Source organism: Paramisgurnus dabryanus, chromosome 10 (genome assembly GCF_030506205.2).
Source record: "Paramisgurnus dabryanus chromosome 10, PD_genome_1.1, whole genome shotgun sequence".
NCBI lineage: Eukaryota > Metazoa > Chordata > Actinopteri > Cypriniformes > Cobitidae > Paramisgurnus > Paramisgurnus dabryanus.
This window is the reverse complement of record NC_133346.1, coordinates 11,404,064-11,420,297: the sequence shown is the minus strand read 5'-3', so window position 1 is coordinate 11,420,297 and position 16,234 is coordinate 11,404,064. Positions and strand designations below refer to the sequence as shown.

At 39.2% G+C, this 16,234-nt stretch overlaps 1 protein-coding gene across 23 annotated transcripts in view; it reads left to right on the top strand.

The window, feature by feature from the left end:
- dlg2 (discs, large homolog 2 (Drosophila)) overlaps positions 1-16,234 on the top strand; it is a 278,208-nt gene that overhangs the window by 49,271 nt on the left and 212,703 nt on the right. The window contains exon 1 of one of the 23 annotated variants that reach the window (XM_065259107.2): positions 6,659-6,765. The exons of the other annotated variants lie outside the window; for them this stretch is intronic. Coding sequence (XP_065115179.1) covers positions 6,724-6,765 — 42 coding nt within the window. The 5' untranslated portion in view covers positions 6,659-6,723. Of the gene's footprint in view, positions 1-6,658; positions 6,766-16,234 lie in introns of those variants that run through there. 23 annotated transcript variants of the gene reach the window in all.

Below are 16,234 nucleotides of genomic sequence, written 5' to 3'. Positions count from 1 at the left end.
TTAAAGCGTACATAACATGCGTTGTTTCTGATGTTAATAGGAGTACCTATAGAGCAGTATTACATCCTTCATATTTCCGAAGAGAAGTTTAGTTTTATTAGATTTATAAAAGACGGATTACTTTTACCGATTCTTTCCGATAAAATTCGGAAGGATGAGTTACGAGCTGCGGGAGGAGCGAGTCAACACTTTATACAACACTGACTGGATACTTTATGATTCACTACATGTGCGTGTCGTTTATATAATATGCACTTACGTGCCTATTTCCAACATAACACAAAAGTCTTACTTACCGCATGCAACTCATGACCCGGTTGGGACTTTTCAATAAAATCCAGCATTAATCAAACACACACGCAAACTATATCATTTGTTTCCATAATGCTGGCTTTCTTTTTTTGTGCCATTGTTGAGTCTTGATATAAAACAAGCTGTCGCGTGAAGTGATGCCTGTAACTTAGCTAAGATAGTATAGACCCCTTAATCGCCCAAGTCCCTGTGACGTCACCGCTCTAGCTGGAGGCAAAAAACAAGTAGAAACTCATAGCCGGCGCACTAAAAGTTTGAGGTTTTGACTTTAAAATGTCATCTTGTTGTGTTTATCATATGTTGTCTAGGAAATATCCAAAACCTGGTTAAAATCGCGAGAGTTAATTTACAAGAATAGCTGTCGCGGTTCGCAGAATCATGCTAGCTTTAGCTTGTCAACATTGCCTCCACGGCTCTTTCTGCCTCCAGCTAAGCCCCGCCCACACAAATACGTCACACTGTTTACCATCTGTAAAAGGGTATAGCTTACCCTGAAATGTCAGATGGACCCATAATCGAAAAAAAAAACTTTCCGAAACTTGTACGAACCCTGGCGAAGTGCATTCAGCATAGAAATACTCTGTAACACATCCAAATGACACTTTGCATTTGTTTAGCATGAGGAAACCAATTCTTAAGCTGTGTTAATAAGTCAGAATGCATGAAATACCATTGAACCCCCCCCCCCCATAGAGTATTCATTACACAATAAAGATTTTGTTGAGGTTAAATGCATGATATCAGGTTCCAGTTCTGTATTCTGTTTGTAAGCCAGTAGATAAATATTCATACACTTGTGATTGCAATTCTATAGATATGTGATTTAACTCACAAAAATGTTCATTATTAAATTGATATTGTTAATTACTAAACTATGTAATATTCCTTATGTCACCATTATATATAAGCAATAAGCTGTGTTTTACAGTGATTTTACCATGGTCAATAGAGTTTTGGAGTGCTTAAGATGTCACATCCCTTAACCATGGTAAAATCTCAATGTAACACCGCCTTTAATGTATTATTTCTCTAGATTGACTCGGTCGAGTCGTGAAGCTTTAGCTGTTTTCCTCTGCATGTTTTTCACCGTCAGCATTTTGTAGATGAGTGTGTCTGTCGAGGGCTTAACTTTCTTTACTCACGACTTTATTTAAGCCTGTGGATTAATGTTGTCGCCTCACACACATGCTGTCTAAGAGGAAGAAGAAAGCATTCTGGATTTAACATACAACATGCTTAAAAAAAAAGAATCTGCACACTTACAGTTTACTGCGATTATCCTGATGATTTTGGTTGCATTTTTGGTGATCACTTTTTATCACATACAGATTTATTATTAATCTTTTGAAAATCTGATTATGATTTGGCATTGGACAATAATGGACATGATGAAGTGAAGCAACTGTATTCCAGCAGTGCGGCATACCTTGTATAATATCATGAACAAGATGAAGTATTATCATTTCATGAATCAAACCAAATTGACAATGCTGACACGGCTCTCCACGCATTCTTTCTTTATTACACCCCTGCATGTGGGCAGAGACAAATCTTATAAAACAGTGAAATCGCTTCTATGTTGCCTACACACAACTACAGTATCTCACAGGAGAGGTCACATGACTTTCTTCAATTCCATTGGTGGTTGCTATTTCGCATCACTGGTAATTTGCATGAATTAAAACTTTTTCCAACATTGGTGCATCGTGGGAAACGCCCATTTTGTTTGTTGGTGCAGATCACTATGTATCAGTAAATCTGTCTCCCAAGGTCTCTCTCTTGCTCTCTCTGTGTATCTCACTGCGTCTGTCTCCCTATTCACCAAGCTTCAGGTCAGCTATCAGTATGCAGAGACTCAATCCTTGACCTGGGAACTGACAAATACAGTCTCTAAGGTGTTTACCAGAGCACTGCTAAAATGTTCTGTGTGTTTAATTGTAGGTGTAGAAGTCATGTGGTTGCTAGGGTGTTTTGGGTGGTTGCTAGGGTATTTTTGAGGGTTTTCTCAGTAGTTGGTGCTTGCTTACTGAAGCAATATAATATTCCTACTATGGAAGTCAGTGGGTACCGTCACCTGTGTCATTGCTTTAATTTTTTGAAATAACATCTTTTTTGAGAAGACCCATTCATTCCTGTGGTACCAAACAGGGAAGCCACCAAACACTTCCGTGTTTTCCCTATTTAAAGACTGTTACATGAGGAGTTATACCAGTAAGTATGGTGCCACAAAATAAAACTTTTTTTTGGTACCATAGGAATGAATAGGGCTAGGCTAAATGCTAACACATTCACAACGCGCTGTACAGTGCACGCATTGAAAAAAGATAGATATGTATTAATTCGTCTAAGTTGGGGTAATAACATAGTTTAATATGGCAAAAGGGTAGGCTATTCCTTTAAAGCTTGTAATCATAGGGAAACCATTTTTAGTTCTATATAGCACCTACCTGTATGATGCTACATAGGTGCTATATGGCACTTAAAAAGGTTCCTCTTTGATTAAGAGCCAGTGAACCACTTTTAGTGCTATATAGCACTGTTTGTTTTAGACATTTCTCTTTTTTTTCTTTTATTACAACTCTATATGTTTTTTCCTCAGTTTTAGTGGCTTCCAGGAAAAAGTAATAGCATACCTGTAATTCTTTACAAAAATTCTTTAAAAAAATGTCTGAGTTATTTTTAAAGCCCTTTATGTGACCTTTGTAGCATTTTAATGCGTGTGTATGTGTACCTGTGTAAAAGCAGAATGAGCAAGCTGTTTGTGTGTGTGAACAGGAGTGTATGACTCATTCTTTCAGCATGAACCGCCTCTGGATAGATTTGTGCTTGTTAAAGTGTTTTGGCTTCAGTGCATCTCTTGTCCTGTCTTTGGTTTTAGTGTATGCAGCCATATTTGTCCAGTGTGTATCTATTTCTGTCCACATTAAGAAGTTTTCATAGGCAAAAAAGTCCCTCTGATGGAGTATCTGGAGTTTTCTCTTGCATAAAAGCTATTTCGTGCCCGAATGCTGCAGGTCCCAGGCTAATTTGTTAATTCAGATGCCTCCGCTATCTTTCTCACCTCCTCAATGTTTCCACCCCCTCAGTCTTCTGCTTCGGTACTCCCTTCTTTTTTGTCATCCCCTCATTCGCGCTATCTTCTTTCCTTCGTTTTTTGTGTGCTCATCTATACTGTAAAGCTGCTAACCATGAGAACAACTAGTTTCCCTGGTAACAAGGAGGCTGGCACCAAAAATATATTCTCTAAAGCATCTCAGATGCCTCCCACTGCATGCTGGCACTCACCCGCGCTTCACAACAGCACCAAAGATCGCGAGGGCACTCGGATTTACAGTGCAAACACATTCACCTGCTTCTCCACAGCTGGATATTACTGCATTTTATACTTAATAGGATATCATTTTGAATCTTTGAAAGAGCATGAGGTGCACAGTGGTAATAGTTTTGGTCATTAAATAAAAAAATCTAAATAGTTTGTCATCCAAATTAAGTTTTTATTATCATAAAAGAGTTACAGTTATTTTTTTAAAATATATAAATGTGCATAAAAGGGTCTTAACACTGATGCCATATAATTACCATTTATTTAATTTTTATAGTGTACTACAAAGTATACAATACTTCAGTGCCCTCCAACTTGGTGCCCGCAGAGAGTTTGTAAGTGCCCACCAAAGCAAATTCTAATAATTGCCTTAATTTTAATATTCATTTATTACATATTTTTAATATCACATCAGACGCAAAGATATTATGCAGCGCCTGAAAAGGTCCCCTTGGTAACTTTCACCAGCAGGGGACTATTTTCGGCCACTGCGTAATATCAGTGTGCCTGCTGCAGCCATGGTACGACAGCAAAGTCCTTGATTATTACACCGGAATGAGAGTATAGTTCCTAACCATACAGCCTAGAAAATCGCAAATTTTAATTTTGTAAATTTATATAACTACAGAAGAGTAAAGTTTTAAATAGGAAAAATATCAAAACTCTTTGGTTATTTTTAAGCGCAATGCTAATGGTCTCATTATATTCAATGGATTATGCTAAGCTATGCTAAAAGTGGTACCGCCAGAGCCGGAGATCAGCTGAATGGATTCCAAAACGGTAAAAATCAAATATTCAACTCTAGGGGAGCTGGAAAATGAGAATATTTTCAAAAAGAGTTGAGTTTCCCTTTAACATTTTAAACACTGATAAAACTAGTTAAATAAAATAAATTCAGCAAAAAGTATAACTGAAAACTTTTGAGTAGCCCTCCTGATTGTTTTATCCATTGTGGTAGCCCTTGCTCGCAAAAAGTTTGGAGACCCCTGCTATACTTTATATAGTATACAAAAAAACAGAAAGGATGTGTTAAAGGAACCAAGCAAAGAATCTTGAGTCATCTTTATTTTTAATAGTCCTGTCAAGAGGGTACACCCGAAAACGCTGTTCCTGGGCCTGTGACATGAAACCCATTCATATCTGTGGTACAGCACAACCAAAAAATGCCCGGGGTACAGTGAGATTAAATGACAACCCTGGTAACAGTTGCAGTAACTATGGCATGGTTATGCTCTAGTATAGTTGCCATGGTAATTTGAAGCTAAAACTGAATGCACACATCGCTCATTTTTATTAGCTGGCATTATCTTTTTGTTGCAGCCGAGATGAGCAATTTAGTTTCGTTGTGAAGTATGGCTTGTATTATTTCCCGCTGTTTTATTTTGGAGCTTTGGAGAGGTTTGATTCAGATTTTGGAACACGATCAGTGTTTTCAAGGACTCTTACTGACTGATTCATTAGCCTGAATTTCTCCTCTTATGACATTTACTGAATTAATACATTTTCAATGTAATTTCCTCTTAAATGGATAGTTCACCCAAAAATAAAACTTCTGGTTTCATTTTCTCATCCTTGTGTTGTTCTAAACCTGTTTGAGTTTTTTATATTTTGAAGAAGATATTTTGATAAATGATGGTAAGCAGCACACAGCTGATTGTAACCATTGTCTTCCATAGTAGGAAAAACAAATACAGTGAAATCCAATAAATACCGTCAACTATGTGCTTACCTTCATTTATCAAAATATCTTCTTCATCATTTATCACAATACTTCCTTAATATTTTTTTCTTACTAATATGGAAGTCAATGGTTACAGTCAGCTGTGTGCTTACCATCATTTATCAAAATATCTTCTTCTGTAAAAAATTCAGGTTTAGAACAACACGAGGGTGAGAAAAAGATCACAGAATTTGCACTTTTTGGGTGAACTATCCTTTTAATTGAAATTTTGATGTGTTTTGTCACTCGGATATAGTTTGTATAATTGATAATTTCAGAGAGAGTAACATTTTCCTGGTAGAGGATTTTGTTAGCAGTGCAAAAGGTCATGGGTTCGAACTTAAGTAACATACTGTAATCACTACAATAGAGAAATGTGAATTATAGTGAGTTAGACTCCTGCCCTCTTGTGGTGGTTATGTGCTGGTACAGTGTGCACTGATAATGTCCAGTAGTACAGAGGGAAATACCACACACACACACACACACACACACACACACACTATTAAAGAATGAGGAATCAGTTACACTTACATAAATACACAATGACCTCAGAAGCAGATATCAAGTACAAAATTAAAAATGTAGCATGACATCTGTGATCAGGTTTAATCTTTTGTGTAATAAAAAAAAACACTTGTTATTTGTCATTTTAATGTGTTGGTTACAGATGCGGATGATTTTTATGGTCCCCTGCTGATTTGCATATTAATGCACGATCATGCATTATGTATAATTTAATACCCAATGCGTATACACATTGCGTTTTGACATATTTAAATAAGAATAAAACACTCCCATAAACATTCCCCCAAAGCGAATTGTTTTCTAGAAAGCGTTGTGAATGACAGACTTGCTACTGTACTTGGAAAGCTGCTGCTTTTTTTAGCCGAATGCCGCTTACAGTTGATGCACCGTAGATGAGGAAGAGCTGTAAAGTGTTATATAACAGCACGGGGTGTGGAAATGATCAAACGTAGTACTTTAATTCCTCATACTAAAACATCCAGTCCACCTGCTGCAGTTTATGCATGGTGCCAAATTTGGTCTTCACCTAAAAAGAGCAAGCAAGAGAGAGAGAGAGTAAGAATTCCCTACTCGGCATGGCTTTTATACTGCTGTCAAATCTCACATCCAGGAAACGTAGCGTATCTCTCCGCGCATGCTTTCGACCATGTGTGTCTCTGTACGAGTTCCAGGTCCAGAGAGACCAAACGTGCAACCTTAAAGGAGCAGCTCTGTACTGTGAGCGCCCACTGAGGGATGCGATCCGCCTCTGATCTGCATTTTCCTCTTTCTACTCTTCTTGATTTCCTTTTACTAGGAAGCACTGCCGTTAGACCGTTCCTTATGCTACATAGTAACTGCAATGTTTTTTGCATGTTATTGTGCACTGAGGTCCAACGTGAAGGTAAGACTCGCAGCGGGTATGCATGTGTGTGTGATTATGCCATCTGGCCACACAGGTGGTTGTGACATCTGTGAGTTGCCACACTGGGATGTTTTGCCATCTCGAATGAATCGGTTGGTTATTTTTTACTTATTTTTTTCATGCTGCAGTTTTCTGAAAGTAATGCAAGAGGTTTATCCAAAAGTGTTGGAGGGGGGCTTATAGAAAAAGCTATTTATTTATTGGAGTACGGCTTGCATGAGTTAAAGCCCTGTGGAGTATTTCTCTCTGTCTTATATATATGGCTGTCCTGTATATATTATGGACGTTTCTCAGTCATTAAGCCACTGTGTGTTATTTCTTTTAATGTGGTTTTTTTTGTTACTCTTTTATTACCTCCTATTTCTGCCATACGTCTGTCTTTCTGCCGCAGTTTCTTCAGTGTGCCACTAAGAAGTAAGGTGTTTAATATGCAAGGAGCTGTTACTGCACCTGTCTGCCTCACTCGCCCTTTCCATCTCTGCTGACAACGCAAGAAGTTTCCTCATCGTGCAGGGTGTGGAGGTCCTGTTAGTCTTGCACTAAACAAAAACTTCACTGGAGAGTAAAGCAGATGTTCATAGAAGCTGTGCGCATTGACAGGAATCAAACATGCCTTGGGCTGTTGGCACACATTAAAGAGGTCTTGCGGGGGCTCGTCCGGGATTTCTGATGTCGGTAAATTGCTGCTTGTGTGGAGGAGGAGTCGCTTTGCTTTTCTCTGCAGCTTATCTCTGCATTCCCGTGCATCAAGCTGGCACTATGCATGATGCCTAAAATGTAGGGGTGGGCGCGCTGGCATGGGAGCGAGAGGAAGAGAGGTTTTCGTTTAAGAGATCGTACTGTAGTAATAATCTTGTGTCTCGTGTTGCAAGCTGGAATGTTGGTAAGTGAAGACAAGCGTGGGAGTGTGAGTGGGTATGTGTGTCTGTGAAGGAGTCAGTACTGTTGTGTGTGTGTGTAGGAAGAGATTGATGTCAGTGCATGGGGTGAACGTGTTGTAAAGTGAAATGGAGCTATAGCTTATCTGTTTCTTGTTCTCGCTGGTATTAGTGGGATGTGTAATAAAATACTCGATCTGTCCATACCAGTGGGGATCTGAGAGTAGGCACACAACCCAATACTTTTACCCACGTCAGTACTACTACACACACGTACCATGAGCACCATGAATCTGACTGATGCATGTGGTGTGGCACAGTGATGTAAGATGTGCCGAGGGAAAGGTTGTGGGTTAATTTTTTATAAAGGCATTAACAATTGATACTTAGTCAAATGTTAAGTGATTTTGATTCTTTGTATGGTGAAAGAACGCATAACTTTTTGTGGCCATCGGACAAGTGTGCAAGTCATGGCAAATGCAACTTTACGGTGACCGTATTTATTCACTGACTGTTTAGAATTTATATTTGGCTTGAAGTGCCAGCTGATGGCAATTAGCATGTTGCATATCCCCACTTTCCACATAATGATAGTGTGAGCCAGAAATAGAGCTTAGTTTTTTACCCGCTTACATAAAGGAAACATTCTGGGTAAATAGATGCCCACGTACACATTCAAACAGTAAATGCAATTTCCAACCAATGTGTCTTTAGCTGGAGATCATATGGCTGAAGGCAGTGGTTTTCAAACTGAGGGCCGGGGCCCCCAGGGGGGCGCAAGATGGTGCCAGGGGGGCCCCAGTTTTATGACATTTTATGAAATACATTCATTTATCATGAATTGTTTGTAATTAAACCTAAAAAACTAAGGCTACTAACCAAAAGCACTACTTTTTTATATAATTTAATGTTTATTTTTATTAAAATGTTGAGTTTTAGAACAGTTTTTTGTCACACAAGGGGCCACACGCTGAAAAAGTTTGGGAACCACTGGCTGAAGGTATATTCACATTATAAGTAACTAGCAGTAGCAGAGCGACGCAATCTCATTGATTTCAGCGAAAGTTTGGCAAATTCCAGTGACACAAGCGACAGTAACCGTTGGCGACTGAATGGGCCATGTCCCGTCGCGCGACAAAGTTGAGAAATGTTTAACTTAATGCAAATTATGAGCGACTTTCGGGAGCGACTACCAATGAGTGGAGTTCACGTCATCCGTCTCTCGTCAGTTACTGGAGTGGACGTTACTCATTTGTTTATGACAACCAGATATAGAAACGCCTATTTTGAAAGAGACAAGCGACACACACAGCAACAAAGTCGCTTATAATGTGAATGTACCTTTATTCTATGTCAGGGTAGGCGGCCCGCGGGCCATATCCGGCCCACAAGAGAAAAAAGTTTGGCCTGCTAAACTCAAATATCATTCCAATAGCCCCAACGTTAAAGTCACTATGGTTATAGGTACTGTATCCTGTGCATATAGCAGTAGTTTTGTTCATATTAATACTGTATTAGAGCTGTGACTAATGCCGAGTTCAGACTGCATGATTTTCAAACTAGTCGGGTCACCTGTGGTTTCACACATTGTCACTCGCGTGCACGAGCATCGATTTGCCTGTAATTTCGGGCATTTGTCCTCGATTTCTCAAAATCTGTCGACGAGTCAAAATCAGGGCTAAAATTGTGCAGTCTGAACTCGGCATAAGATATTGTGTGACTGTGAACTAGAGGTTTTCTCGGGTCCAAAGAAATGTATCCGACCCGAAATAACCGGAATTACTTTATACCAGAACCCGTCTTGCATAAATATTTTTTTTAAAGAAAGACCCGAGACAAATTCGAGGAAAGTAGACACGATTCCCGACCCGAAACAGTGGCATTTTTTATCTGACTGGACCCGAATGTAAATGGCACTGACTTGTGTGCAGTCTACAGACCCACATGCAGCAGTCAGACAAAAAGAAACAGCGGTGGTCTCGCAACCAATTCGGCGCACTGCTCCATTTGTTTTACTTTGTTGTCTGTCGACGACACCAAGGTAACCGCTAAAAATGTGCATTTAAAATTGACCGACATGTGTGTCTCAACGAAAATTAACCTTCCGCCAGCCACACAATGTCGCAAGCGCTCTTGGCAAACAAAGGAGAGGTTTGAAAAGCACATTGACGCACACACATGAGAGAGTTTGAGTCTCTTTGGGTCCGTTCAGCAAAAACACATTAATTTTAAATTACCCGAGACCCGATGCCGTTATTATTGTTCCCGACCCGTGTCCGAGGCACACGTGAAACTTATAGACCCGAACCCGATTGAGTCTCGGGTCGGACCTCGGGTTTTCGGATCTAAGTGGACCTGTGAAGACCTCTACTGTCCTATTCTATCTATCCTTAACACATTTAGAAGACCCTGGACTATTGGTTTTTTTTGTACTGAATAATATGAAATACAAATTGTCAATAATAATTATGTGTTTTAATTAGGGGTTGGCGATAAACTGGTAGATATGATAAACCGGTAGAGATTTTGGACTAGTGTCTCTATCAAGGTTACGAAAACTTAACGTTTATACACGTATTGTTTTAAAACAAGTGAATTTAAGCCATTAAAACACAAACAACAGATCTATATGCGTGCGCTGTTTCTGCAGATTTTAGCTCCAACCCTGATAAAACCTTGCCTACCTGAAGTTTTCAGGTAACTCTTTAGGTAACTCTTGATTAGCTATTTCAGGTGTGCTTGATTAGAACTGGAGCTAAACTCTGCGGGACATCGGCACTTAAAGGGGAAGTGACCTAATTTTGCTCCTGTCTGTCACTCATGTTTATCCAACAGCATTGATTCACTGCTCTTGACTATTTGTACGTTTTTTTCAGAGGTGAACCGTCATAAATGATCTAATGCAAAGATGCATCTCCATCCACTTGCGCGTATTTTGGTTTAGTTTTTAAAGCATGCATAAATTAAAAATATATTGCAAGACTTGCTTGATGTTTAAAGGGTTATCAAGAGAGATAAAGTTTGGGACCTTCCATACAGTAACTGATGTGCTCTGTGTTTCTTTTGCCTGTAATAAGCAAGCCAGCAGTGGTGTTTGATGTTAGTTGAAAATCTTGCTGGTGTCCCTAGAGCTTTCCTTCAGCTTAAGTACACAAGCTTGTGTTTCCTTGTACTTGTGTCTGTTCATTGTGGGCAGAGGTGGGTAGAGTACCCAAAATCTGTACTCAAGTAAAAGTACAAGTACTTATACAAAAATGTACTCAAGTAAAAGTAAAAGTATCAATCTAATTATTTACTTGAGTAAGAGTAAAAAAGTATTAGATGAAAAAACTACTCAAGTAGTTAGTTACTCGTTACTTCCGATCTGATAAAGAAGTAGCGCAAAAGCACTAAATTTAGACTACTTGGAGGGTTTTCACAAACCTCTCCTTAAAAGTCTCATTGTTCTGCTTATATACAAGTAAAGCAGCCTATCTCAGTCCTGCAATGGGTACATTAACATCACATAACGTGTCATTTGAGAAAAAATCTCAAACACACACACACACAGATGTTTTCTGACGTTTAACTCTGTATTTATTTTCATGTTCACAACAAAAACTTGTCAGCATCTGCCTTTAAACATGCAAACAGTAAACAAAAAAGGACATGTGTGTCTGTTTGTTATCATGTTTTTATATGAATAGGTTATTTTCATTGCCATTAAAGTGCAATTACTGAACATAAACACGAGCAAATCAACTCTACATTTATTATAATATATAATACATGTTTTCTTTAAAATTCTTTAAAACTTTATTCTTTTATTTTTATTCATACATGCTTTTAGAAGGATTTAAATAAAATACAATCCCGTTTATTTGAATGTATTTTCTACACATTAGTTAGGTGTCAGGATTTGTGTACAAATGCAAGACGTCCTTACATTTTGGTGTTCAGTGGGGAAATTATACGGAAATGTGCAGATGAACGTGCTGTTTGTATGGTTTAACTTACACTAGGTTTTGTCATCGCTTGCACAAGAGTGCATATGGCAAAAAAACTCGGACAGTGTGTGAAATGACCATTAATAGTGTTCAAATAGACAATACTGTGACACTTACTTCAGGTTGGATCTTGAATTCCTGTACGCTGAGATGTCAGCTCGTTTATTGAACAAAGCATGCATCACATTATGAAACTATTCTTTTTGACCTCTTGGAGTGAAAACATAGACCGAACTTGAAGCCGCCATGCATGATCTGCCTCCGATATCTCGCACAATGCACACGCGCCCTCATCTGCTTCTCCTGTCATCTACGCGCGGTCGCGCGCGCTAAAGGGTGACCGCGCGGTCGCGCGCGCTACAGGGTGACGCAGCCTGTCTCGCGAAACTTTCGAACACGCCCTATAAACTTAAAAAATATATATTCATTAATTATTACCAGTTGAAAGTAGCGCAGTAACGCCGCCGAATGTAGCGAAGTAAAAGTACAGTTTTTTCACTAGAAATGTACTTGAGTAAGAGTAAAAAGTACCCATCATTAAATTTACTCTAAAAGTACTAGTTACCCAAAAAATTTACTCAAGTACATGTAACGAAGTAAATGTAATTCGTTACTACCCACCTCTGATTGTGGGTGTGTGTAGTTTTAACATGTTCCTGTTATTTAGTGAAGACAGAGTTGCCACCACCCACTACAGCTTCGTTAAACCAGCTGCAGTTTCTCTTTCTTTCTCTCTCTCTCTCTCTCTCTCTCTCTCTCTCTCTCTCTCTCTCTCTCTCTCTCTCTCTCTCTCTCTCTCTCTCTGACACACACGGACACACGCTTGCCTGTCATTGTAACACATACACTTAAAAATGCACAGATTGTTCTTGTCATGCATTGATACCAAACACACATTGACAGCACATTGCAGTAAACCAATTACCAAAGTAACTGCTACGATAGCTATATTTTTGCACTTTCAAAAGCAAAATGGTTCATTGGGTTTCAAACCAATAACCTTTTGCACTGCTAATGCAGTGCTGTCAACAAAGCTGCAGAAAACCAATGTTCACCTTGGATGTATTATTAACCCCATTAACACTTGTGTATGTATGCCATTTTTTAATTTCGATTAATCCAAAAGTCTGAAAAACGAGAACTCAATTAACTGGGGGCGGGGCAATTAAAGGGGCGGACGCGTAATTGTGAAAATGAAAATATATTAAAAACATTCAAATAAAACTTACTTTTGAAGAAACTATGACACATACCAGATTATTAATGAATAAAATGTTTTTTAACAAAAGCCTCTTAGAGGAATAGCTGCATGATGAAGTGAAACTAAAGGGTTAATAAACACAAACTGATGCGCTTTCTATATAACGCACTCTAAATAATATCAAGCCAAGATACGACATAAATGTATTATACAGTACAACGTGTATCCATCTGCACAAAATGCAAGACTTAAACTAAGTGATGTATGTGACAGTAAGTTTAACTCCCGTTGTGGATGTGCACCACGGTTTAGATCGGCGGGTGGCTGCGGCGCGGGAGCCCGTAGGAAACAGATTTATCCATTTGTTTTTGAATCATGCATGTTACTGATGTCACACACTTACCAGACATCCAAATGCTGCAATAACCACAAAAAAAAAAAATGTAAATAAACCCACACGATCATCGTTTTCATGCTCGATCATCGATGCCATGTTCAAGTACTCAAGCAATCGAGTACTCGTGGCCATCCCTAATTCACATAGCACTTTGGTCTAGAACAGGGATGGGCAACTTTGATAATGACGAGGGCCAGCATTTTCCTCCTTTATACCAAGGGGGCCAGAACCACATGCACAATTTACATCATTCTTAATCTTCTTTATTAAAAAAACACAATATACAACTAGATATGCAATTCCCAAGGAATTACCAGTGCATGAAAATGCAAAAAGTTGATTGACAGAAATGTAAAAGAAATTTAGTCTAGTAGTTTACCTGGCTGTTGACATGTTTTAGTGTGAAGCTAGCATGATTTAAAAAAGTTATCATGATGAAATATGATGCTAGCATGATTAGCATGATTCAGCATGATGTTAGCATGATGCTAGCATGATTAGCATGAAGCTAGCATGAAGCTAGCATGATTAGCATGATGCTAGCATGATTAGCATAAAGCTAGCATGATTAGCATGAAGCTAACACGATGCTAGCATGATAAGCATGAAGCTAGCACGATGCTAGCATGATTAGCATGAAGCTAGCATGAAGCTAGCACGATGCTAGCATGATTAGCATGAAGCTAGCATGATTAGCATGAAGCTAGCACGATGCTAGCATGATTAGCATGAAGCTAGCACGATGCTAGCATGATTAGCATGAAGCTAGCACGATGCTAGCATGATTAGCATGAAGCTAGCACGATGCTAGCATGATTAGCATGAAGCTAGCACGATGCTAATATGATTAGCATGAAGCTAGCACGATGCTAGCATGATTAGCATGAAGCTAGCACGATGCTAGCATGATTAGCATGAAGCTAGCACGATGCTAGCATGATTAGCATGAAGCTAGCACGATGTTAGCATGATTAGCATGAAGCTAGCACGATGCTAGCATGATTAGCATGAAGCTAGCACGATGCTAGCATGATTAGCATGAAGCTAGCACGATGCTAGCATGATTAGCATGAAGCTAGCACGATGCTAGCATGATTAGCATGAAGCTAGCACGATGCTAGCATGATTAGCATGAAGCTAGCACGATGCTAGCATGATTAGCATGAAGCTAGCACGATGCTAGCATGATTAGCATGAAGCTAGCACGATGCTAGCATGATTAGCATGAAGCTAGCACGATGCTAGCATGATTAGCATGAAGCTAGCATAATTTGCATGAAGCTAGCATGATGCTAGCATGATTACCATAAAGTTAGCATGAATTTAGCATGAAATTAGCATGATCCTAGCATTATTAGCATGATGCTAGCATGATTAAGATGATGCTAGCATGATTAGCATGAAGCTAGCATGATTTAGCATGAAGCTAACAAGATTTAACATGAAGCTAGCATGATTTAGCATTAAGTTAGCAAGATTTATTATGAAATTAGCATAAAGCTAGCATGAAACTAGCACGAAGCTAGCATGACTTAGCATGAAGCTAGCATGAAGCTAATATGACCCAAAGACCCAACCCCCATGTCTCTATGATGTCCGGATCCAGAGATATAAGGCTTTGTTTATTATGTTGCTAGGCTGCTCATATTTGGTTGCTAGGGGCGTGGCTTAATACCTCAATAAGGATGGTGAGAGACTGATTGGATGCCTGAGTAAAATGAGCCCACCCCCATGTCTCTGTGACACTGTGCTGCAAAGATATCCATCTGGGCATTTTATAATTGCAGTCTATGGGAGATGTTGCTAGGGTGCCCAAAATGGTTGCTAGGGGCGTGGCTTGATAGCTCAATAAGGATCCTAAGGGACTGATTGGATGCCTGAGTAAAATGAGCCCACCCCCATGTTTCTATGACACTGCGCTGCAAAGATATCCCATCCGGGACGTTTTTAGTTCCTTATATGGGCATGATTCCTGCCCCATTATAAGTCTATGGGGAAATTTGGGGACCTCTTACACCCCAGGGGTACAACTTACACCCCATTGTGAGGTATGTTCTTACAGAGCCTGCCAGCCTCTTCAAATGTGGCAAGTCACAAGTTTCTGTGAAATTCTAGGTCTGAGCTACGACTCGTCAAAGTTTGTCTCCATGTTAAGTCAATGGGATTTTTCGGCTGCTTTTTCGCCCCTGGGGCAAAGACCGTACCCCCGATCGCTTATAAAAGTCATAGCACACTATTCCCGAATAGTCCGCACGTTTGAGAGTTTGAATGAAGTTTCTAAGTTAAGCGGTTCGAGCCGTATTAATTGCGGAAATTTGGTTGGAAGAATAATAATAATAACTAGATAGAAAAGTTTGAAGACAAACTTTATGTTGGCTTGACAAAGCCTAGCCTGAACGTTTAAAACAGATTGAGAGAAATTTAAAACAAGTTTAGTTTAGGATTATAACTTTCCGTAAACATGATACCAAAAGTTACCATGTTAGCATGTTTAGCACTAAGTTAGCATGATTCTAACATGAATTAGCATGAAGCTAGCATGATGCAAACATGAATTAGCATGAAGCTAGCATGATGCTAACATGAATTAGCATGAAGCTAACATGATGCTAACATGAATTAGCATGAAGCTAGCATGATGCTAACATGAATTAGCATGAAGCTAACATGATGCTAACATAAATTAGCATGAAGCTAGCATGATGCTAACATGAATTAGCATTAAGCTAGCATGATGCTAACATGAATTAGCATGAAGCTAGCATGATGCTAACATGAATTAGCATGAAGCTAGCATGATGCTAACATGAATAAGCATGAAGCTAGCATGATGCTAACATGAATTAGCATTGTGCTAACATGAATTAGCATGAAGCTAGCACGATGCTAACATGAATTAGCATGAAGCTAGCACGATGCTAACATGAATTAGCATGAAGCTAGCACGATGCTAACATGAATTAGCATGAAGCTAGCACGATGCTAA